Source organism: Staurois parvus, unplaced genomic scaffold (assembly GCF_062004578.1).
Source record: "Staurois parvus isolate SC_StPar_1 unplaced genomic scaffold, SC_StPar_1.0 ptg000701l, whole genome shotgun sequence".
NCBI lineage: Eukaryota > Metazoa > Chordata > Amphibia > Anura > Ranidae > Staurois > Staurois parvus.
Window position 1 is genome coordinate 2,434,305 of NW_028318497.1, and position 26,084 is coordinate 2,460,388.

The following is a 26,084-nucleotide window of genomic DNA, read 5'->3' on the forward strand; positions in this document are numbered from 1 at the left end:
AGTATGGTTGCGCAAGCATCATGATATGGGGATGTTTCTCATACTACGGTGTTGGGCCTATTTATCGCATACCAGGGATCATGGATCAGTTTGAATACATCAGAATACTTGAAGAGGTCATGCTGCCTTATGCTGAAGAGGAAATGCCCTTGAAATGGGTGTTCCAACAAGACAACGACCCCAAACACACCAGTAAACGTGCAACATCTTGGTTCCAGACCAACAAGATTGACGTTATGGAGTGGCCAGCCCAATCCCCGAATCTTAATCCAATAGAAAACTTTTGGGGTGACATCAAAAATGCAGTTTCTGAGGCAAAACCAAGAAATAGAGAAGAACTGTGAAATGTAGTCCAATCATCCTGGGCTGGAATACCTGTTCACAGGTGCCAGAAGTTGGTTGACTCCATGCAACACAGATGTACAGCAGTTCTCAGAAACAGTGCTTATACAACTAAATATTAATTAAGTGATTCAAAGGAAAGCAAAATCTTCAAACATTTTTCAGTTTATATAGTGAATGTTTGAGTTTGTAAAGAATACAAACACTGCTATTTTTTTGAACAGTCTAATATTCCCTTTTTTCAATTTTTTTAGAGGAACAACACAAATTTGATATATTTTTCTTCATGTTTTGATTTGGAATAGAATGTGTAGTGTTCCCAATGCATTTGTGTGTATGGAAATTAAATCTATTAGAAGGATTTTGAGCTTTATACACTTTATTCAACACACTGCTATTATTTTGAACACAACTGTATGTACCTGTACGTGTCTGCGTGTATGTACATGTATGTGTGTGTGGGTGTGTTTGTACGTACATGTGTCTGTGCGTGTGTATTTCTGTGTATGTACATGTATCTGTATGTACATGTATCTGTGTGTATTCGTGTCTGTACGTACCTGTGTGTGTGTGTACATGTGTCTCTGTGCATGTGTGTACATGTGTGTCTATGCGTGTGTGTACATGTTTCTTGTTTTCTTCTTTTCATTTTAACCTTGGTCAAGGAGTTTGTTTGCATTGTAATAACGCCTTCTGCTGGAGGATGTTGACGACTGCAGCAGAATCCAATTAAAACTGGGGATTGGACAAAAGACTCTCAAGGGGTGCGTGAGGGGTGGTAATGTGGGTGGGGTGTGCTTGTGCATCATAAAATGTCAAGTTAGGCCATTTTTTTCTCTGATTCTTGGAACCCAGACACAATCCTGAATTTAGGGAAGGACTTGCATAACGTATCACCTATTTATATTTACTCTGTAATAATCCTTTAGATTTCTATATGTATAAGTAATTTTCTTCCTTTGTAAATAAAGAATTGCTTCTTTGAGTATTGTGTGTGTTATTATAACTATTATAAAACTGTTAGCAGAGCCCTGGCATAATTTGGGAAAAAGACAATAAAATAGATATTTTATCTAGGAAAAACACCCTTGGATATTTTAAACTGTGACAACAAAACATCCTAAATCTTTTTCATCTTTTGCATAATCTGTATCTGAAGTGTTCATAGATTTGCTTCATAGAATCTCTGGACACAAAGTCCACAGGAACATACTCACTTTCAATGGCCAAATAAATCTTTCTCTCTCCCTCCTTGGGGTCCTTGCCAGGAGGGAAATATGTTCCTCTAATGGTAATGGCAGCCTCAGAGTATTCGCTTATCCTCTGTAATGCTTCTTTTGAAGTGACTTTCCACCTTGCAGTCTGAAATTTACAGATGTTGGTTATTTAGTGAAAACATTAAAACATTTAGGAAATCGCTTAATTGTGGGTGTTGCTTTACATGCAGGGCAGAGTGCACTCAAAATGGACCTCCATGCAAATAACCAAGTACATAGTTAAATCATATATTAATTTTACATGCCAAAGAATTTGAAATTTGATGCAGTGACTGTTGTGATCCACCTGTGTACACACACACACAATATTGCGAAAAGTATTACTGGCATCCCAGTCTTATACTGGGACAATACTGAGTTGGCCCACCCTTTGCAGCTGTAACAACTGCAACTCTTCTAGGAAGGCTGTCCACAAGGTTTAGGAGTCTGTCTATGGGAATGTTTGACCATTCTTTCAGAAGCGCATTTGTGAGGTCAGGCACTGATGTCAGACAAGAAGGCCTGGTTTGCAGTCCCCGCTCTAATTTATCTCAACGGTGTTCTATCGAGTTGAGGTCAGGACTCTGGGGTGGAGGAACTTGACTGGCCTGTACAAACTCGCTCATCCATGTGTTTATGGACCTTGCTTTGTGCACTGGTACGCAGTCATTTTGGAACAGAAAGGGGCCATCCCCAAACTGTTCCCACAAAGTTGGGAGCATGAAATTGTCCAAAATGTCTTGGTATGCTGACACCTTAAGAGTTCTCTTCACTGGAACTAAGGGGCCAAGCCCAACCCCTGAAAAACAACCCCACACCATAATCCCCCTCCACCAAACTTTGCACTTGGCACAATGCAGTCAGACAAGTACCATTCTCCTGGCAACCACCAAACCCAGACACGTCCATCAGATTGCCAGACAGTGATTTGTCACTCTAAAGAACACATCTCCACTGTTCTAGAGTCCAGTGGCGGCGTGCTTTACACCACGGCATCCTATGCTATGCATTGCACTTGGTGATGTAAGGCTTGGATGCAGAGGCTCAGCCATGAAAACCCATTCCATGAAGCTCTCTACGCACTTGTTGTGCTAATCTGAAGGCCACACAAAGTTTGGAGGTCTTTAGCTATTGACTCTGCAGACTGTTGTGCAGACTTCTGCGCAATGTGCGCTTCAGCATGCGCAGACCCGCTCTATCATTTTATGTGGCCTACCACTTCATGGCTGAGTTGCTGTTCTTCCCAGTTGCTTTCACTTTGTTATAATACCACTAACAATTGACCGTGGAATATTAAGCAGCAAGGAAATTTCACGGATGGACTTATTGCACAGGTGGTATCCCATCACGGTACTATACTTGAATTCACTGAGCTCCTGAGAGCGACCCATTCTTTCACAAATGTTTGTAGAAGCAGACTGCATGCCTAGGTGCTTGATTTTATACGCCTGTGGCCAAGGAGGGGATTGGAACACCTGAATCCAATGATTTGAAGGAGTGTCCCAATACTTCTGGCAATATAGTGTAGTTTGATAAAGCTACATGGGTAGTTATTTGCTACTGAAAGATTTGACTACTAGGGCCCATTCACACCTGTGTGTTTTAGGTGCAGTGTACAAAAAAATAAATAAATAAATCCTGTTGCAGTATCTTTGAGGAGCTTTCATGGAAAACCTAAATTATATAGAGTTCAATGGTAAAGCACCTAAACACCACTGCATGTGAACCGTCCTTTTCGGGCTAGAGCTACACAGGGGATTTTCATTACTCAACTGTGCCCTTAAAATAGCTAACAATGAAACACTAAGCAGCAGCTGATCCTAAGTTTTAGTTTACACTTGCGATTGTAATGTGGTAAACACAGGTGTCTGAGCCACGTTTTTTCTGTGTACCCCCCCACCCCAAGTTGTATGGGGGTATATGCACACAGTGGCCAGGAAATTCTGGTGCACGTTGTGACAAAAATGATCCCCCTCATCACAACTGGAGGGCAGTATTGCCTGTTGAACATGACCCATCAACATAATGCATTGCCTGTCAAACGTTTTTGTTTCGTTTTTCTTTTTTTTTTGCTTGAATTAGATATCCTTGTGACTTTTTTCAATCTAAGTAATAAATCTTCCTGGAAGTAGCTTTTCTTGCTTTCAGAGAGGTAGGAAACAGACTCAGAAATCCCTCTATTCTTTAAGTCCTGGGTTTCAACAGTCATGCCGTTAAAGCCAGAGACTGTGAATGAGGGTGAAATAGAGGGCCTTGAGGTAGCAGACCTGGCCTATTGGGAAAAGGCCAGGGTTTGTCTTAGTATGCATATGTGCCAGGTTCTTCTGGACCAGTTTGATGCCAGTAGAGTCACCATTTTCCTCTCTTGCTCTATTTTCAAGGCAGAATAGCATATATTAGCCTGAACTGAGACCCTGGGATAAGTAAAGCTCTGAGGCCAGAGCTAAAGGATACTTGGTTCTGGATACAGAGGCAGGATGTCCACATCTGGAGTGCACCATTTCTGGCATGTCAGATTGAACATACATAGATGAAGAGACCATTCCCCTTGGTCTAATTGGTGGCAGCTGAGATAATCCGCCTGCCAGTTGTCCATTCCTGGTATTTGGGCCACAGAAATCACTGGATAGTGAAATTCTGTTCATGATGAGAGCAGATTTGCAGAAGTTGATCACCCAGCTATAGGCCTGAAGCAGCCTAATTGTCTTTTGGATATTTGATGAGAGCTGGAAAGGAGATTAATTCTTTAGAAGGGGGTTGTCCAGACAGCCTGTCACCTGGATGCCCCAAAAAAGGGCACCAAGGGTGCTAAGATCTTTGTGAACACTCTGGGAACAGATGATAGGCCGAAAAGCAAAGCGGCAAACTTTAAAGTGGTTGTAAACCCTTACCTATACCCAGTGAAGTGACTGGCCTCATGTGACACACAAATGAAACAAATTCTCCTACACAAGTTGTACTTATCTTCAGTCATTTGTCCTGTTGTACATCTTTTGTAAAACTTAGATATGAAAAAGATTTGCAGAGCAGGGGGCAGGGAGCTGCAGTTACTCACTGTACAAGAGCTCTGAGATCTGACTGGAGGGAACTCCCCCCCCCCCCCTTTTCACACAGATCACAGGAACAGAGCGTGGGCTGTCAGTCAAATTCTGTGTGCTTGAACTCCCTGCCTTGTCACCTTTTTAGCTCTTGGTGTCAGAAAAATGTGTCAGAACTAATTCATATTGATAATAGTGGAATAGACAGCAGAGAGAAGTGACACTTAGTGCTCTGAGAGCAAGTAAACACAGAAATATGTGCTATGTTCAGATTTCATATCTGAGCTTTACAACCAGTTTAAGTGTTAGGCTACCGCTGCAAAGAGTAGAAATTGTTGAGGAGGTGGGGAAATTAGAACATGTACATAGGCATCTTAGATGTCCATGAATGCCATGTGTTTCCCTTGTATCAGAGAGGCAATAACTAACCTTGTGGATTCCAGATTTTGTAATATGAAGGAATTTGTTGAAGAATTTTAAGTCAAGGATAGGACGGATACCTCCATTGGACTTTGGTACAGTGAACAGATTTGAGTAGAATTTCTTGAACTTATCCTGAGCAGGTACTGGTACAATTACTCACTGTGACAACAAGTGGTTCAAGAGCTTTTACAAAATCTAACTGTCCAAAGACAGATTTTGGTTGATGCAAGGGGAAAGCAGTGAGGTGGTAAAGTGGGACTATCTTGTACCCTTTTGAAACTGCCTTTTGAACCCAAAGGTCTGGGATGGTCTATGACCCAAACAGTGAGAGCTTTGAAGAGGGCTTGGTAGCCTTTGTGGGCCAAGCATTGCGCCAAAAGGAAAGGCTAAACTTAGATTTAAAAGTTGAAGCCCAGGCAGAATGGTACGCTATGCATTTATTAGAGCTGCCTGAGGTTAGGGGTTTGTGACCTCTTTGATGAAGTCATCACGTGCATCACAAAACAGACACCTTCCTTGAAAAGATATACATATGTGTGAGGTGCCTTTTACAGGCAGCTTCTCTGTCCAAACCTTTGACCAGAGGATTCTGTGCTCATGAATGGTGATTAGAGCTATTCTGGATATTTGTATCGATCCAGATACACTGCCTCTGTGTAGGCATTAGAAGACAGTGAGGGTCGATTGAAGAATCTGAGGATAAAATAAAATAGCGAAGCTGGCTTCTTCAGGAAGAAGAGGAGGTCTAGCACTTACAGACAAACAAAAAATTAGGACTCACAGAGTGGGGTAGAGTTATAGGGGAGGCGCCCAGAGAGCATGACCTCAAAAGCTTGCTGGTGTCCAATCACCTGAATACACGAACTTACAACACATAATGTATGAATAAGTTGCATGAATCCTGTACTGTAAAATTAAACCAAGATTTTATGGTAGGTACAAAGATCTTTCTTTATCATCAACTGAGGGACACAGAATTTTATTTTTAACTTTTGGAATGTCCAAAAGCAGTTCAACTGCACGCAAGTAACAGCCACTGAGAGGACCAACAGATGTGGAGACTGTTCATAACATAGTATTTGAAGGAATCAACAGCTGAATCAAGGCAAAAAAAAAAAACAGAAAAGAGCCGAGACAAAAAACAGAAGAATTGCCACAATCAAGGGGAGGGCACTTGGATCAACTTGGTGCACCAGACAGAGAAATCGCTAAGGGGACACTGCTTCCTGAAGGAACAATGGGCCTCCCGACTGACCATCTACCAAAAACAGGTAGAAAGATTTGATGCCTAAATGGGAGAGAACTAGACCAAAAACTGAGGAGGTCAACAAGAAAAACTCCTACTGGGCCATGTCCCATGTAAAGCTGAACCCTAGAAGTTTGATTTTGCATACCATGACAAAAGGAAGACCAGGTGTTCAGTAGCAGAAATCTAGCATTCCTAACTATTCAATTCAGGAAGAAGATGATTGGGCACAATTTGCATGTCTAAAAGGAAGACCAGCTGTTCAACAGCAGAAAGCTACCCCTGAGAAGAGCAGAGGAGCAAAGGGGTATGAATCCTAGTTCTAATACCACAAGCATTTGTCTAATTGCAGGTAGAGATAAAGAGAGAAAAGAATGAATGGGGACTGCAACTTGATCAGTTCTCATAAAGGTCTCCAGACTCGAGTGCTAAATCCTCACTCAATGTAGGGACCAATCCTTTGTGAGGATCCCAGCTGTATCTATGAGATATAGGGCTCGTTCACACTTGACTGCTTTTCCAACTCTTGTCAAACGCCCCTATAGCGTTTGACAATCGTTGGTCTGGCGTTTGCAGAGCTCCGCAAACACCGCATGCGCAGTTTAGCGGGGGTTGCTAGGCGTTTGCAAAGCGTTAAAAACGCCCCACAAACGCCTATAATGAAGCTTGAATGGTGTTGCCGCTCCGCAAACACCCCGCAACCGCACTGCAAACGCCGGCTGGGCATTTGCGGAGCGGCACCATAGACTTGAATAGGAGGCTTCAACTCCTCCTGACTCGAGCAGAGGCGTCCGTTTTGCCGCGACGCTAACGCTCCCGTGTGAACAGCACCATGTGCTGCAATGTGCAGAATTTTCCCAGGCGTTTGGGAAGCGGTAAAAACGCTTCCCAAACGCCTGTCTGCCGCTTGCAAACAAGGCTAGTGTGAACGTAGCCATAGTGTAGTCATGGATGACACCCAGCAAAGTCCAGCATAGGTTGAAGATCACTCAGCCTTTAGCAGTGATCCCAAACCTTTCCAGAGGCTAAGACCCTGCAGCACCCAGGTGATGTCCAGTGGAGGGCAGGTCAAGGGCCAGATAAGAGGATACATAAATTACATGGGTCTTCCCAGGGTGAGGGGTGTTAACCACCCTGCCAAGAACCAGTGAATAGCATTTGGGAATACTTGGTCCCTCTGTCACATTATTCCCTGTCACAGTGTCACTCAGGAGAAGGAAATTAAACTCACAAGGCCTGGGCCAGTTGGAGGTTGTAGACTTTTTCTGCAGAATGGGATGCTGTGGCAAGGAATGGACTACAATTCCCATGATGCTTTCTGTCGGTGTACACTCATGGGATGCAACGCAGGGCCCCCTAGCCAACCCGGGCCCTCTGAGCTTACTTTTCCCCAGTGACACAGTGTGACGGGGCAGGTTGAGTGGAGAGCAACAACCGCAGTTCAGAAAGTGCAGCGCTAAAATTATTATTAAGACAAATATGCATAATATATTTGTAAACCCTAAAATGATATATTTTTCAATATTTTATGACAAACGCAGGTATAATTACAGTGCGTTTTTTGCTGAAGAATTTATGAACATTTATTAATTTTATCATTTATTTTTATTCTCATAAGTGGACATTTTAAGGTTTACAAACATATTTATACGCATATTTGTCTTAATAATAATTTTAGCGCTGCACTTTCTTTATACATTCTATACCCAAGGGAGTTTTTGGTTTTTACCTTAGTGCAATAGCTGCTCTTATAACTTAGCGCTCGCTTTTATCATTTACAGTTCTATGCTGAGGACTGTGGGCTGGAAGGGAGTGGAGTCTATATTAAGAGGAGGCCTGTATTGAGGACGTCTAAACTGAGAATATGGACTGGCAGGGGAGTCTATACTGAGGAAGGAGGGTTTTACTTAGCGAAAGAGGGGTGGGGTCTGTACTGAGGGAGGTCTATACTGAGAGGGTGGGCTGATGGGGTCTATCCTAAGACAAGTGGTCTCTCCAATACTTGTGTAGAGGTATTCAAAAGAATGGAAAGGTATGTCAAAATTTGGAAAGTTTCTCCAAAGTCTTTTGAATTTCCCTCTCAATATGTATTAAAGCTCTGAAATAACTCTTTAGCCACTTGAAGTATCTTTGCATGTGGTGGAAGTGGCAGCCGGAGGGCAGTAGTCGGGGTTCCACTTTTGCATTGGGGCCCACAAGCTTCAAGCTACGCCTCTGTATATTCCCCCACATCTTCACAAGCCCTGAAAGGGGACAGAGGTCTACATGGAGTGGAATTTTTTAGTGAGGACTTGAGCTGAACAGACCCACTCAACAGCGACCTGAGGCTACCAGCATTATTATTCTAGCACCCAGATGAGGATTGTAGATAAAAGGACCTTCAGCACTGCTTGGACCTGTGAGAATCCAGGAAAGTGAATCTCTTCAAGGAAGAATACCTGAACCTTCCAAAATGTGCCAAAGGTACTAAGGTCAACATATGGCTAGTACTTTAAGCAGGATCCAGAACTATTGAAGGGCACTGAAGAGTCAGGCCCTTACTAGGAATGGAATCAGTAGGTATTGATCCCTGTTGAGATTGTAGTTCAAGTGGTCTCTCAGGGGAATGCACGATTATCTGTGGAAGAAAATTAATCCTTTGCAAGGTGAAATGAGCATTTTAGTGGGATACCTTTCCCAAGCATAGGCTTCTACCAGTAGGAATCGGAGATCCCAGGGGGTTAGGAACCCAAGCAAACTTAGGAAAATGTACCATAGGGTGCAGTTAAACTAGGAGGGTGACAGGGTGCAAATGAGGACTTAAAAAAAAAAAAAAAAACTCCATCACAGTGTTAGAAGCCACTATAGTTAAACTAACAGTTAAAATGTAAACAGTGGAATTAAACTCAAAAAAGGGAAAAGAAAAACCACTGACAAGTAAGATTTCTTCTGTCATAACTGCTTCACCCTGCTTGTCAGAGCCAATGCTGTGCCATGATGATGTGACTCCCGGTTGCATGTGGAGTGACATCCTTGCAGCCTGCAAGTGCATACTAGTACATTATGTCATAAAGCTGCCCGGGGCCATTCGGAGGTTTAATTATGCTTCAAATAACGCAAGTTCGGGTTATTAAATACCTTGTTCTTTGACAGCCAAAAAAATACCCACATTAAAGGTACCTTGCAACTGAATAACTGTTTGTAAATATAGCAGTCAGTGAGGGAGAGAGGTTGCTCGAAATACAGCTGTTTGATGCTTTTACCTGAGGGAAATCATTAATCTCCAATTCCTCTTCATATCGTTTGAAGGATTCATTAGCACCAGCTTCCTGCTTCTCCTCCTCTAGTTTGTCAACTGGGACATAGTTAAGTTTTGCATTGATCTTCTCAGCCAGCTGTTCTGCAATAGTTTTTGCAGAAACAATTGGGGCCATAATAGTTCCTCCCCTGAGAATAGCATTGGTGGCCTGTTGCATTACATCCTGAGGCAACAGAAAGACAGAGTTAAAATGAGAATGACAGATATAACAAAAGATAGAATATGAACATCCTAACTGGCAAAAAAAGAAAAATACTTGAAAGTGGTTTCTTGAATCTCCATGCCCTTAATCAGGGCTGGACAAAATCCAGAAATCATGCAGTCAAGGCATAAAAAAAAAAAAAAAAAAATATTATATATATATATATATATATATATATATATATATATATATATATATATATATATATATATATATATATATATATAAAATATAAGATATATGTACACGCACAGGTGTTGACAAATCCCGAGTGCCAGGTCCCACGGGAGACTAGAAATTGTATCCTTGTGCCAGGGTTCACACACATTGCCTCCCACAGACTTCTATGGGAAAACGCCTCCCACAAAAGGCCTGGATTCTTTCTAGATATAAAGAATAGAACTGGATACTAACATTTATAGGTAAAGCTGATCCAGGGAATATCAGATTGCCTCTCAGGGGATCAAGGAGGATTTTTTTTCCTTGCAGGAGCAAATTGCATCATGCTTTGCTGGGTTTTTTTGCCTTCCTCTAGATCAACTGTGGGTATAGGATTAAAACTTTTTTTTTTCTTTAATGGTTGAACTGGATGGACGTTTGTCTTTTTTCAGCCACACTATAACTATAAACCTATTATGTAACGCCTCCCACAGACATCAATGGAAAAAAGCCCCCCACAGACCTCAATGGGAAAACGCCCCCCCACAGACTTGAATGGGAAAACGCCCCCCCACAGACTTGAATGGGAAAACGCCCCCCCCCACAGACTTGAATGGGAAAACGCCCCCCCACAGACTTGAATGGGAAAACGCCCCCCCCCCCCCCCCACAGACTTCAATGGGAAAACGCCTCCCACAGTCTTCAATGGGAAAACGCCTCCCACAGTCTTCAATGGGAAAACGCCTCCCACAGTCTTCAATGGGAAAACGCCTCCCACAGTCTTCAATGGGAAAACGCCCCCCCCCCCCCCCCCACAGACTTCAATGGGAAAACGCCTCCCACAGACTTCAATGGGAAAACGCCTCCCACAGTCTTCAATGGGAAACCGCCTCCCACAGTCTTCAATGGGAAAACGCCTCCCACAGTCTTCAATGGGAAAACGCCTCCCACAGTCTTCAATGGGAAAACGCCTCCCACAGTCTTCAATGGGAAAACGCCTCCCACAGTCTTCAATGGGAAAACACCTCCCACAGTCTTTAATGGGAAAACACCTCCCACAGTCTTCAATGGGAAAACACCTCCCACAGTCTTCAATGGGAAAACACCTCCCACAGTCTTCAATGGGAAAACGCCTTCCACAGTCTTCAATGGGAAAACGCCTCCCATAGACGTCCATGCGAAAACTCCTGTCAATAGAATTCCTATGTGAACACTTATCTCTGCGTGCCACTCTACTCTATCACTTGCGAGTCTGGAATGCACCGCCACAAACTGGAACAGGACCCTTTTCATAATGGCACTCAAAACACAATGCGTGTGGATAGCATCTATGTGAACCATCTCAATATGAACACAAAATATCCAGCCTGTAATGCAAATCTGAGAGTTTCAAAACGTGAGAACCGGGAAGGTTCTATTCACACCTGGGCGTTTTAGGATTGCTGTGACCACAAAACACAGGTCCAGGTGCCATTAAAAAAAAAAACTGGCTCCTAACTTTTTTAGCTGGCTCCTAGATTCAAAGCAAATTTGTCAAGCCCTGTATATATGTCAATGGAAGCTTATAGCCTCCCGCTGTTTGAAACATTAACCAGACTGGACTAATTGGCTCTTGCAGCTAATGTTTACCTCTGACAAACCGCATTTAACACAAAAAGAAAACCAAACAAAGATTAAAAAAAAGGAACACACACTCATAGATCTTTAAGATTTACATTTCGCCCTCCATATGAGACAAACCTGTGCTTCTGCTCCAAGGTTTTTGTTAACGCTAAGCTTTTTTGCCAAGCGTTTTGCAATCTCCAACTTCTCTGCATTTCCAGCAGTAGGGGCACCAGCATTAGCCGAAGCAGAAGATCCTCCAGGACCAGCTGTGGTACCTGCAGCACCAACTGCTCCTCCTGGTACACCTGGCCCTGCCATGTCTTTTACTCTCTTCTTAGAATTGAACATTGTCTCGATCTGCTCATCAATCTGAAATTCAACAGGAACAAAAAATCCTTTAGTAATGACATTTTGTTTTTGTGAAAATAAGGGCGCCCAGATGGGTTGCCAAGAAACAAAGGTAATCGGCAATGGAAATACCATTCAATCTTGAGAGCACAGCATAAATGGTTTGCATTAGCTGACATACTAAACAAGATTTCTCAGATATGTGGGGATTATGGTCCCCAAAAATCTAACATGAGAAATGTCTGTAGTGTAAATGGTTTATAGCCAGAAGCAAAGACATGTGAGGCATTTTCTACATTTTTGGAAGCACTGGCAGGCTCAGATGTCCAAGCTTTAGGCTAGAAATTGACAGGCAGGTTTCTCCCTGAGAACATTTTGCCTGGAGATACCTGTTGACCTTCATGGAAGCCTATTGAGCATTACCGGGCCTCACTATGATCCTCACCAGATACTTACAGGGGCTAACACAGTACACTATTCAATGTGGTAGACTAAACGATGGACTACACTCAAGAAGATTTCTAGCAAGTTGCAAAGTATTACTACGCAAATAAGCTTAACTGTCTGAAATGCTTGTAAAATTATCTCTAGCTTCAGAGACAATCCAGTAATGATTGAAATAAAAAAAAGGCATGAACTGCTTTTCATCATGCCACCATGATCAGGTTTTAAAGGAATCCACTCTGTAAACACACCCAGTTTGTTATATTTGTGTTTCAACAATTTCCTATGCTTTGTCCTGTCTCAGTCATTTCCATCACAATAGAAATAAGAAAGCACCCACTGCTGACCTCTGAAAGTGGTAGTTGCTTTGCAATCATTATGGGCCTTTTGCTTCAATACTTTGAGTCACAAACCATGAACAAGTATGCAGATGAATTTTGGCCTCCCTCTTGATTTGCTAATTTTTACTGGATCAGTAGCTCAAAATATTGAAGCCAATATACCAGCATAACAGCCATGCAACTAGCATTTTCAGATAATCCGCAATGTCTACATACACAATTTCTTTCCAAACAGATTTAGTTTAAAATTGAGCTCATGCAAAGTTTTTATTTTTTTTTTTTGCAGGTTTTGGACAGAATGCAGATTAGAATATCTGTGTCAGGGAGACTCCTCATTTCCTGCCACTATTATTACCCAAACAGGACATGAGAGACACTTTCCTATAAAGAGACAGCTTTTTATTGCTGTGTCCTTGTCACATATTTCCCTTTACATTCTATGCCTGTAGCTATTTCACCTTGACAGAAAGTGATGTAAAGTATTTTAACTAGAGCCAGAGATCGCAATAAAAACTTAAACATTTTCCCTACTTTTTTTTTTTTTCCCTAGTAAAGTGTTCAGATTTGTTGTAGGATTAATAGGCGATAGGGTGCTGCAGATAGCTTTTGATGGTTTGCGCAGGTATTTGCATTTGATCACCTCAAACATTTCACAAAGTTTCAGGCACAAGGTTTTGAGAACCAGGACCTAACTAGTACATTAAGCCTGAAATTAAAGAAAACGTACTAGTCTTATAGTGAACCTTTGCTTTGCCTATGCAGGGCAAGGCAACAGGGTCACTTTAGGGTCATTACAAAATATAGCTTACAAAGGGTTGAGGACCCTTTCCACACAATTTGGGACAATGTTTGGGCACCAGTGCTGCCATATGGGAGGAAGGAGTAAACCACATGATCCTCCAAACACAGAAGTACCAGGTATTTTCTTCTTCATTCCTGGTGGTGAAACAAAGTAGCAGAGGCTTTAAATAAAGGTTGATATTTTCTCCTGGGAAGAAAAGCAACCTGGTTCTTTGCCCTAAATGATCAAATCGTGCATTTAATTTTATGTATTAATAGTTTCTTAAACACTGTAACCATTGCAAACGTTCAGTAGTGTTCACAAATACTTTACCCCAAGTAGTGACTACTAATACTTTAGCCCAAGTACTGTTTAATTCCATAGTTACTGAAAACTTAAGTTCAAGGTTAGCTACCTTAGTTCTAAGAAAATGGTATGGTGGGGTTCTTCATCGCTTCCTCATATCCAAAATCCTTAAGTGACCGCTAATTTTTTTTACTTGCAAAGATTACACAGGCTGGGCAGTACTGAGTAGAATTAGCAGGGCTATTGATGAGTAACTAACATAGAACCTACCACAGCATAGATGATAACAGTTCAGCTCTGCAGACTGCTGTCATCACAGCTCTGCAAAATACCAAGACTTTCAAAAGACATCGATTGTTGGCTTGGTCCAAGCATTACCATACGCAACTCATTTACCCATACAAAAAGTCCTTGCGTATTAACAATCTGGGGATCCAGAATATGAACAAACAGGTATGTTTTGGCAGTTTACGGTGCGTGCAATCAAACTACCATCTTGGATTACTGTCCCTGGCTTTACTATAGACCAACCTTTAATTCTAGTGAATTAAATTTACTTTTATTCATGTTTACTGAAATATTAAATAGGGGATGTTCAGATAACACCAGTTGCTGAGCGAATGCACATAATACCAAAAGGCCCAGAAAACTGGAAAAATTAGGCAAGGAAAACAGTGTGCATATACAGTAGGTCAACTTGGGTTTACACATTTAGTGTTCCCTTTTCAGGTTTAAATTTTTATAGGAACCTTAATGATGTATATAATTTAAGAAAAACCTTGGAAGGTCAGTGGAGTTTACTTACGTCAAGAGCTGTGTCTTCATCATCTGAATCCTGAAGGCCAAGTGCAGCCTTTTGCAGTTTCTTCCTCTCATTGGCCAAAGCTTGCTCGGTTTCATCAAATTTAAAACCTTTACCAGAGAACCCACTAGACTTTTTGATAACTTTACCTTCCTAGTAGGACATGAAAAGTGACATGTTTGTAACACATACATTTATAGGAATAGGAACATACATTACAGCAAAGTTCACTTTTAACACATTAATTTATTTGAAACCGATAAGGGGCGTGTTAAACCATTCTATGTTGTGGTTTCTGCTGTATTGCAATCTTAGCTGGTTTAAACTATTCTCATATTTTTACATAAACCAAAAAAGTTAGTATAAACTTTAAAATCCAGCAAAAGAACCATCAAATCATATTTTTGGAAAAAACAAGATCAGAGAATAAACCCCCCCCCCCCCAAAAAAAACAACCCAAAAACATACTTTTGTACGTTTTACAATAAACCTACAATTTTAGTAAATCATTATTCCACATTTAATTGAAATATACACAGCACCTTCTAAATATAAAACACAAGCCCTTTGTCAAGTTAACTTGTATAACTTGCAAAAAAAATCCATAGTTAAATTGATCAAGCCTCCTGTGCTGAAAATGCAGCAGGCCAGCCACTCAACAAACTCTGAATCAGTGGGGATCACTGGCATAGCAGTGTCTACGGATTCCAAGCTTCCAGGTACATGGTTCAGGTATGGAATATGCCTAGTTACACTGGTCTATATACATACCTGCAATTTCAATTAAACTGTTGGGATATACTGCCATCTAAAGAAGGATAAGCTGTTGGCAAACAAATCTCTAGGATAGCCAAGAATAATCCCTTTTCTACCTACATGCCTCAGTTTGTAGTAAGCAATACCAAGAGCATAATCAAACACACAGGTGTGGGACCAGTGTCATTTAATGGACTCCAAGAAAATGAGTTTTTTTTGTTACCAATTGAGGGGATTGTAGCCGTATTACTGCACTTGCGACGGAAACAATTAAGTACTGTCTGAGATACTTTTTTTTGTTTGCACTAACATTAGAGATTGTATGTTAATGCAAATAAAATATCACGGACAGTACTGTATTGTTTTTGTTACGGGAAAAGCCTTTTCTCGGAGTGCACTGATTGACACATCTCTGATTCTTGAACATAAGATTTTGCAGCGCCACTTACAGGAGTAGGACACTAGGCAGAAAAATACACACCACCACCTATGGGCAGCCCTAGCTGGAATTCCAGGGTCGACAAGGCTAATCTGGAGCCACCAGAATGACTGGAATCCCTTCAGCCTCTATCCTGCGCAGCAGACAAGGAAGATACTCGAAAGGAAGGAACTGACCATACGGTGCCACTAGAGTTTCCATTGCATCCACCAGTGGATCCCTCACTCTTGTCGCAAACCACAGCACCTTCCTGTTGAGGCGGGCCACCAGCAGATCCCTGTCTGAGGCAGACCAGCATATGTAAATCTCATGGAACACCGAATCTGGGAGAACTCTGTACTTTTTCAGAACTGTTAACAGGTTGAAGTAAAACCTTCAAAACTGCTCTGGCTCTGAGACCGGGGCAATCACTCCCTTGGAGTAGCAAATCCTGCACCACCCTGTACAGAGCCCGCAGGCAAGACTGGGGGATGTAAAAACTGGACAAAGAATTTCTCTGGTGGACAAGACTGAAATTCTATTTTGTAGTTGGAAACAATCATTTTGTGAACCCAGTTGTTAAGAGATGAGGGATGTCCAAGGGCCTGCGAACCAGTGAGTCCTCATGGTGGGGCCTTGTGAGGCCAGGAGCCCTTAGCACCACCTGCGAGGGGCCTTGAAGGGATTTGAGCCCGTGTCCGAGGAGCAAGGGGAATGAAAAAGCCTCTTGTGTGCAGAGACGGAAAGACCGGCTTACAGCATGGTTCCTTCCCCTTCTTGGGCTGTGGAAGAAAAGTACTCTAGCCACCGGTAGGTTCTTTATATCATCCGAGGAACTATCAAAAAGATGTTCACCTTGGAAGGGTAAGTCTGCCAGCGCCATTTAGACATCTGGCTAGCAGACCAAAACTTAACCCAAAGTATTCGCCAAAGCACTACCACTGAGATGGAGACCTTGGAGTAGCAGGGCTGCATCCAAAGATGCGTCATACACGTACTTTAAGCCCTGGACCAGCTGGTCCTCTAGTGCCACATACAACGGGGACACCTGTCCTTTACTCAGACCTTGTCGTAACAGTTTGGCCTATTCAGGAAGCACCCAAACACCACCTCCACCTGAGAGAGGGTCTCAAGGACCACATACAGTGTCTCTAATAGGACAGAGGACCTGCCACCTCCAGGAGGGGAAGCTTGCTCCTGAGAATCCATGGGGACCAGGTGCTGCCTAGGACAGCCCACCAGAAAAAGGGACACAAAAAACACCCAAGTTTTCACAGCAGAGGGTGTGGTTCCCCCGAAGGGCTCACTATCAACCAGAAGAACGGCTGCTGGGGAGGAGCGTTGTGTACTGTTTACACTGTTCTGAGGTTGGAGACTGCAGGTTAAGCTTGCTAGTTGGTCCGGCGTTATAGGAAATCGCCACTTGTAATACCAAGGAAGTGGCCTGCAGGCAGTAGGGGGAGGGGCCTGAACATGGCACTGTAAGTAGTAGGAGCTCCAAACGCCTGCCATTGATGGGAGATGCCTAGACCCTGACCTACCCAAAGCTTACCTGAGGTCCCTCGTGGCCTGGGACTCAGAGAGGTGTTCTGAGAGAGCTGTGTGTATGGACTATACCTACAAGAAAAGCCAGATGAACTATGTACTGTAACTATGTAGCTATGTGATGTAGAGTGCGGTGACGTACGTCAGGTTACGCACATCCAGCAGACGACATCTGTGGACACCCAGCACCTTGCAGTACACCCACAGCACATGGGAGACCTGCTGTATGAGATTTGCAGTACTGTGAGTGTTCTCTGTTGGCTTGTTTTCCTCTGCTATATGGAATAAACAGTATTTCACTATGGAGGCTCTCTTTGTCTACCTCTCTATGGCCTTGTGATAATCCTGGGGGTATCACCATCTGAGGGCATAAGTGACCTGGCAGAGGAGACTGACCGGTACTACAGGAGTATTATAACAGGAATCCCCAGTCTGGTGGAGCATTATTACTTAAAGCATTGTGGCCCTTAGGGATCGCATGGTTAAGGAGTATCTCCTCCTAGATGCCGCTGATATGAAGTGAAGGAGTGATGGTATTCTTTGGTGGAGCTGTGACTGCTTCCTTGCTGTCTTGTGGAACGTGTGCTTCCTTGATCTGGGGATCTTCACTGATCCAGGGGATTACATCTACCTCTGTTCCCTGACTACATCTTCAACTCCATCTCTACCACAGTGCATACACCTCTGATCAGTGTGTATGGGCATTTGAAGTCGTCCTTTTTTGAGACATTTTTTGGCCTAGGGCCTTTCCCCTCCCTCCCCCCCCCTCCCCCCCCTTTTTTGTGGACTTATTTTTATTGACTTTATGTGCGTTGATTTTTGATTTTTTGTTATTTTTCTAGCGCTGCACTTTTATTTACATTTATGTGAGGAACTTTTTGGTTGTCCTATGTGTTTCAGCTGCTCGTCCTTTAAAGCGCTCACTTATTTTCATTGATTTTTACCTGAGGTCCCGGCAAGGGAGGGGATTGGTGGCCGTGGTGCTTCTGTGACCGGCGGTCCTCGTGAGACTCGGTCAGAGTTGAGCCCCTGACGGGGACGGCCAGCTGGCGAAGGACGGTGGAGTGCATTGGAGTCCCAGGATCCCAGCAGAGCGGGAGCAGGAAGCGGCAGTATCCGAGGAGAGGGGGACACTGGGAGTGCCCAGGTGACTGAGATAGGAAGTCCCAAAAATAAGGGGGCGGTGGAAGGGAGAGGGGGGGAATTCTCCAACCTCTCCTTGGCGCCAGTGTTTTCCCCCCCTCGCTCCCCACACCGATGTTACGATTCCCTCGCCTGATAAAGTAGGAGGGCTGGATAGGCAGTAGGAACTATGGTTAAGAGAAGTAGGAAATGGCGGGATGTCTGGAGGCCAAACATGCTACCAAACTCTAGATCCCCTATGTTGCCAGAGAGGGGGCAGAGTAGGCGTATGTGTTCTGAGTCTCACCCTAATATAGGAATCGTTAGTGGGAATGATCCACAACAAATTCCAGGGCAATATTTAGGCCAGGGTTTTTTTTTTTTTTTTTAAATACTAGAGGAAAGAAAAAGGGAGGGTGGGAGGAGTGGGGGAGGGTGGCTGGATTGGGGGAGGATAGGTGGATTGTGGGGGAGGGTGGCTGGATTGGGGGGGGAGGGTGGCTGGATTGGGGGGGAGGGTGGCTGGATTGGGGGGGGGGGGGGAGGGTGGCTGGATTGGGGGGGGGGGGGGGGGGGTGGCTGGATTGGGGGGAAGGGGGGGAAAATGACCATGTCCTTAACTGTATGTTTATTTCCCTTAGAATGGAAATTCAGAGGAGAAGTGACACATTTTTAGAAATTAGTTTGATCAATTTTATAACATATAACGTGAAAGGATTAAACTCTGACCAAAAGACACAAGATACTTCGGGAAATCCATCAATACTCTATAGATGTAGTGTTTTTACAAGAGACATATGTATCACAAGATACAAATGTTAAGTTATATTCGAGGTACTATCCAACCTGGTATTATGCGAATTCTTCAATAAAAAGGGCCAAAGGGGTAGCGATTGGGTTCTCAAAACATGTAAACTTCACTCTGGAAGAGAGACTGGTGGATCTAGAAGGTCGGTGTCTATTCCTGAGAGGAAAATTACAAGGAGTTGACTGCACATTAGTTAACATTTATTGTCCGAATAAAACCCAGTAGTATTTCTTGAGCGTGTGTTAAGAAAACTTAACGATTTCAAAAGGGGTAGTCTGATAGTGGCAGGAGACTTTAATTTCTGTTTGGATCCATGGATGGATATGTCATCAAGTACGCAGAGAGAGAGTGGTAGAAATTTAAAACGGTTGAAAAAGATGTTACATCAATGTCAATTGATTGATACGTGGAGAATGAAACATCCAGGAGAAAGAGATTATACCTTCTTCTCTCCTGCACATAGATTGTATTCACGACTGGATTATATAATGATTGAACACAGACAATTGGTGTCATTGGTTAAATCTAACAGAGGTTATGTCTGTGTCAGATAATGCTTCTGTCACAGTGAGACTACGTGTAGGAGGGGAGTGGAACAAAATAACTATGTGGAGATTAAATATACAGTATCAGGAGAACCCTGATCTCGATGGGGGCAGGGAAAAAAAGATGGGGGGGGGGGGAATAAGGCTTGTGACGGAGGAGTAGTATAATTTAGAACAGTTACACAAAAAGAAGTTGGACTTTGATATACACCAGAAGATAACTCTGACAAGAGAAGAATTAAAAGATCTTATGGAATTGGAACTATATTAGTGGGGGAACCGACCAGGGGAAATACCTAATGAAAAGATTGAAAGAAAAGAAATCAAAGAACTATATAGAAAAAAATTAAAGATGAAAAAGGAGAAATATCTCCACCACTGATATCACTAATACGTTTCAAAAATATTATAGCAGGTTGTATTAAGTAACGTTTGGGAACCAGAAAGAAACAGAGGACGAAAGGAAGGGAAAAAGGCAGAAATATTTAAAAGGAGGCTGCTTTACCAAGAATCTCATTAGAAAAGTTAGAGACCCTAGAGAGAGTCACCTCCCAGGAGGAAACTATGTTGGCATTGAAGAGTATGGCAACAGAATAGAGCCCAGGACCTGGTGAATATACGGTGGGCTATTATAAGAAATTTAAATATCTATTGGTTCCAAGAATATGTACATATATGAATGAGTTGGTGAGGGGCTGGGAATGAGAGAAGAATCATTGCAAGCATACGTAAATATGCTTAAAGAGGGGAAATATGGGGCTTAATGTGCCAGCTATAGACCTATATCAGTACTTAATATAGACACAAAATTATATGCTTAAGAATTAGCAACTAGGTTGAAAGAACTGAGGCCGGAGTGGATGCACCTGGATCAGGTGGGATTCATTCCTGGCAGAGAAGGGAGGGACAATGGTCTGAGATCACTGCTTCTCCTACAAAAAGCAAAGAGAGAGAAGCTGCCAACAATACTCTTGTAAAAAGCTTTTTATAGGGTAGACTGGGGATTTATAAGACACGCTAGAGCAGGGGTGTCAAAGTCATGGCCCTCCAGCTGTTGCAGAACTACAAGTCCCATCATACCACTGCCTGTGGGAGTCATGCTTTTTAAAAAAATTACTTAGATTTATATGGGCAAATAAGAAGCCAAGAATTAAATATGAGGTATTTTGTAATAAAAAAAAGGGAAAGGGGGGTTAATCCTGCCTAACTTTAGGAAATACTATTACTCGGTGATACTAACACGAACTGTAGATTGGGCACATAATTCACAAGGGAAACGTTGGGTAAATGTGGAAGGTATTTTAACCACTTGTCCTCCAGAGGATTTACCCCCCCTAATGACCAGGCCTCTTTTTGCTACTCGGCGCTGCACTAATTCAACTGATAATTGCGCGGTCATGCAATGCTGCACCCAAACGAAATTTACGTCCTTTTTTTCACACAAAGAGCTTTCTTTCGGTGGTATTTGATCACCTGTGCGCTTTTATTTTTCACACTATAAACAAAAAAAAGCCCAAAATTTTGAAGAAAAACAATATTTTTTACTTTCAGCTATAAAAAAATATATAGTAAACTCAAAGTTGGTTATAAATTTAGGCCAAAATTCTGCTACATGTTTTTGGTAAAAAAAAATCCCAATAAGTGTATATTGATTGCTTTGTGTGAACGTTATAGTGTCTACAAACTATGGTATAGATACTGCAATTTATGCCATTTTTTTGCTATACAGCGCTGCGCTAGTTTAATGGACAATTGCGCGGTCATGCAATACGGTACATAAATGAAATTTACATCCTTTTTTTTCCCACAAATTGAGCTTTCTTTTGGTGGTATTTGATCACCTGTGCAGTTTTTATTTTTTGCGCTATAAAAAAAAAAAAAAAAGGCTGACAATTTTGAGGAAAAAAAAACAATTTTTTGCTATAAAACATGTCCAGTAAAAAAAAATTTAAAAATCAAATTTAGTCATAAATTTCTGTTAAAATGCATTCTGCGACATGTCTGCTAAAAAAAAAAAAACCCAATACGTTTAAATTAATTGGTTTAAGTGAAAGTTATAGCATTTACAAATGGCGGGAAAGATACTGGGATTTTTCGGGTTTTTTTTATACTAATAATGGCGGCGATCAGCGACTTATGGCGGCGATCAACGAATTATGGCGGGACTGCGACGGACATTCTCACATTGGGGGGTACTGACTTGGGGTCACTGACATCCCCAGTGACACCAATACAGTGATCAGTGCAAGAAAAAAAAAAACACTGACACTGTACTAATGGCATTGGGGAGGAAGGGGTTGAGTTTATTATTCAGGGAAAGGGTTAACTGTGTGAGGGGAGTGTTTTACTAGGGGCGGGGGTGTGTACTGCAGGGAACACCGCTGATCGGGAGAGAGAAACTGTTCTGTCCCGATCAGCGTGTTCTGGAGCTGTCAGGGAACTGACAGAAAGCACAGTTACTGCAGCTGTGCTCTCTGTCAGCGATTGCCGCCGATCGCCGGGACATAGCCGGTAACGACCGGCTGTGATCGGCGGGACAGGTAGGGTGGCGGCCCCCTACCTGTTTACAAAACACACGTTTTAAAACGTGCTTTTGCCCAGCCGTGCCGCCCTGCCGCCGAATTTATGCAGTGGCTGGGCGGCATGTGGTTAAGTAAGGCACAATTAGAGAAGATTATTTGGATACCAGTTCCGTATATTAGATGGAAACACTAGCACTTTGACACGGAAGGTACTAAGAGTTTGGGATGCATTGCACAAGCAAATGTGTTGGAAATATAATTCAGTATTAATTCCTCTGGTGGGAACGGAGTATTTTCCACCAGGGAAAGAATATTTTTGGGAAATGGATCAAAGATAGTAATGCATGCTTAAAGGATATAGCAGATAAGGGGAAATTCTACACTGCAAGATTTAAAGAAAAAAAAAAAGATTTCTTTTTCACATTGGATGAATGGCGGTATTATCAATTAAGACATTTTGTTGCAGCACTCCCACAACTACGTAGGACGCTGAAGGACATGTATCCATTGGAAAAAATGTTGACCTTAAATACAGCTCAAACACCCATTACCTCCAGAAATTTATAAGATCCTTATTGATTTGGCGGGATCTGACTCTCCTCCATTCTTAGAGAAATGGGAGAAAGAGCTGGGAACAAAATTGAACGAGCAACAAATAAATAAGATTTTCAAACACATAAGGTGATGAATATGAATACAGTTGAAATGAACTATAAATGTCTGGCTAGATGGTATATTACACCGAATGTGACACAAACGATTAGAGGTTTCACCATTATGTTGGAGAAGGTGCGGGAATAAGGGAACAATGGCACATATATGGTGGGAATGTCTTAAAATTCAGAAGTTCTGGCAGGAAATAATCCAATATATACAGGAGATCGAGGACTACCATACAGAAGGACCCGTGGGTATGTGTATTTTGTAACAGAGACATCGTTGAAACAAAAATAGTGTATTATATGACCTAATTAGTGCGGCTAAAGGTCTTATTCCCAAATTCTGGCTAGCCCAAGAGGCCCCAAAAATAAAGGGTTGGATAAAGAAAGCAAAGGAAATAGGTTTATTTAAGTGAAACTTATGTATTTTTTTAATTTTTGGATACAATGTGGATTTTTGTAATGAAATAAAAAATATAATAATAATAAAAAAAACATACCAAGGAAGCGCCGGGTGAATGTAAGATGGCCACTGCCTGGGGCTACAATAAAATGCCCACCACGATCTCCAAAAAAATGGCCGCCCATATATTAACCCAGGCCTGTACAGGAAGGACCATGCCAAAAAGGCTGCCCGCCATGGAAGGCAAAGCAGGGGGGAGGCATTTACTTACCGACATGAACAGCAGGCCGGGTCATACGTGCCAACATGAGATGTTTAACATGCTGACCACCCTGGTCCAAGATTGGGTTGGAGCAGCCAACCCAGCCCATATCTAAAGGTCTGCATGCAATTGCTGGCAAGGCTGGGGTGACCACAGGATCTTGATTATCCAGCCTGTAACCCACCCCGGATGTTGATTAAATGAAAAAAAACTCAGCAACAAAGAAAAAAGGAAGAAAAGAGCTATGAAAAATGACAGGTCCCAGCAGGGAACTAGATCTTCACTCCTGAAACATTAGACATAAATAACTGGGTTGCCTACAGCAGAGAGGGGGTTTATACCAGCTAGGACTGCCCATAGGCAGTGCGGTATTCTTTTCTGCCTAGTGTCCTACTCCTGTAGATGGCGCTATAACACGTTATGCTCAAGAATCAAAGCTGTGCCCCATCAATGAACCTAAGAGAAAAGGAATTTATGGTGAGTCTAAAAAAAAATTTTTTTTTTTTTCCTTATCCATTTAGAGATGTTAACTGTAGGGACATCCAAAAGCAGTTCAAATCAACAACTGGTTGTCTACAACGTAAGAGCTACCTGAATGACCAGAACATGAAACACAACAAAGGAGGCCAAATACCCTGCTTGAATAAACCTGATGCCCAAGTCTAGGAGGAAATGGTAACCAACCAATGAGGATGACTCAACATGGAAGGGAGCACCAAATCCTAGACCAAACAAGAAGTTGTATAGCATGAACCAACCAAGAAGTAGGACAATAATTTCCCATTTGAGAGGGAAAACCAAAAAACCAGCATGGTTAACAAGGAAAAACAACACATCCCTGTTAGAAACAGGTACCAGACATGAAAGATGGGAAAAAAAAAACAAAAACCTTGGCAAGACAAGACCTGCTGGTCTAGAAAGGAGGCTCTAAGCCTGTACCTACCTGACCTGCAAGTCTAAAAAGGAGGCCCCCAAGGTTCTACTTACCTGACCCCATAAATTCAAGAAATGAGAATGCAGAATATTAAAACATCACCATCAATCAAGGCGCACAACATCAAGGAAGTCTAAATGACCCTAAACTGATTGGAACCACAACCTGTGAAAGGTGTGAAAATGACTCCTTAAGTCCAACAGAGGACACAGGACTCAATCCTGCAAAGTCAGCATTGACTGTAGGGGTTGCTGCATGGAAAAACTCTAAAAAGCGTAGGCAGAACAGGAAGGTTAGCACCCAACTACAAACTGATGAGATGGGTTGCAACACTGATAAACTGAGGAGGAAATAGATGTTCTCATCGGTTATGCCAGAGGAACCTCTGAGATGAGCCCTAAAAATGGAATGTTACTGAAAATGTAAGAGTGCTCCAGATTCCCCAGATCCAAAAAGCTACACGATCCATGGAGTAACTGACAAGACTTATCAAGGCAGCAAAGAATGAACATTCTGAATGATTACAGAAGAAACTGTGCCAGAAGGGCACAAATTTGCATGCTGGCCAAAAGAGAAACACCTAACACTCTGTGAACAGGTCCAACAAAATTCTTAAGACTTTACTTATTCCAAATGGAGGATACCTGAGATGTATAAAAGGTGAAAATACAGCAGTAAAAAAGAAAAAAGAAAAGCGTCCAACAGTGTCAGAGCCAGGAGACCTGGAAAAAGTGGAACCCCTTGATGTAGAAGGAACCATCTGTTATGGAATACCACATTGCAGTCCCAAAGAAATTCCCAGGAGATGGGAAGAGATGTGTGCATCGGTCTCTGAATGAGAAGGCTTAGTGATCCTTCTGGGTCTACCTGGCCTTTAGAGGTAAACACCTTCGTCTGCACAGGAACCATATCTGTATCAGAGAAAAGGAATTTATGGCGAGTCTAAAAAAATATATAATTTTTTTCCTGACCATCCCTGACTAGACCAGTAGGCTAAGAAATAGGAGGAAAGGAAGTACCAACTAAAAAGGGAAGGTCCCTCAATATTCGAGGTTCCTGCAATTGAGAGACCATGGGCCAATATGCTCATTCCCCTTCCAACAAGAAGCTATCCTGATGTAAAGATAGGTCCCAATGCTGAATCCTGACAAAAGGAGATCTGCAGAAATTACAGGTGTTAAGCATTTTGGGGGATATTGTTCAACAGGACCTTCAGTAACTGCTCTTTCCGGGATATCATCAGATTGTTCCAACGGTGGGCATGCCAGGGAAAGGCACTAGGCTGGAAATTGGTATGAATGCTTTGAGAAGTATCCAGTATGTGAGAGTGACACTAAGGGTTTATATCCCTGTAAGGGCAAAGGTAGCTGTAGCCTGATCCAGAAAACCTGACCGTTCAAGGCATCGCTCTACCGAAGGAGGGGGATAGTACACGCATAAAAAAAAAATAAGGCACAATAACTGGAGGTGGAGTGTGGAGCTCAGGAGGTGTCAAGCGGACAGGAACTAGAGCAAAAGC

General features: G+C 42.5%; 1 protein-coding gene across 1 annotated transcript in view; it reads right to left on the bottom strand.

Moving 5' to 3' along the window:
* Positions 1-26,084, bottom strand: part of DDX46 (DEAD-box helicase 46) — a gene marked incomplete at its 5' end in the record, with an annotated part of 198,723 nt that overhangs the window by 10,164 nt on the left and 162,475 nt on the right. The window contains 4 exons of the mRNA XM_089653132.1: positions 1,560-1,704; positions 9,548-9,766; positions 11,705-11,938; positions 14,595-14,744. Of these exons, the coding sequence (XP_089509258.1) occupies positions 1,560-1,704; positions 9,548-9,766; positions 11,705-11,938; positions 14,595-14,744 (748 nt within the window). The remainder of the gene's footprint in view (positions 1-1,559; positions 1,705-9,547; positions 9,767-11,704; positions 11,939-14,594; positions 14,745-26,084) is intronic.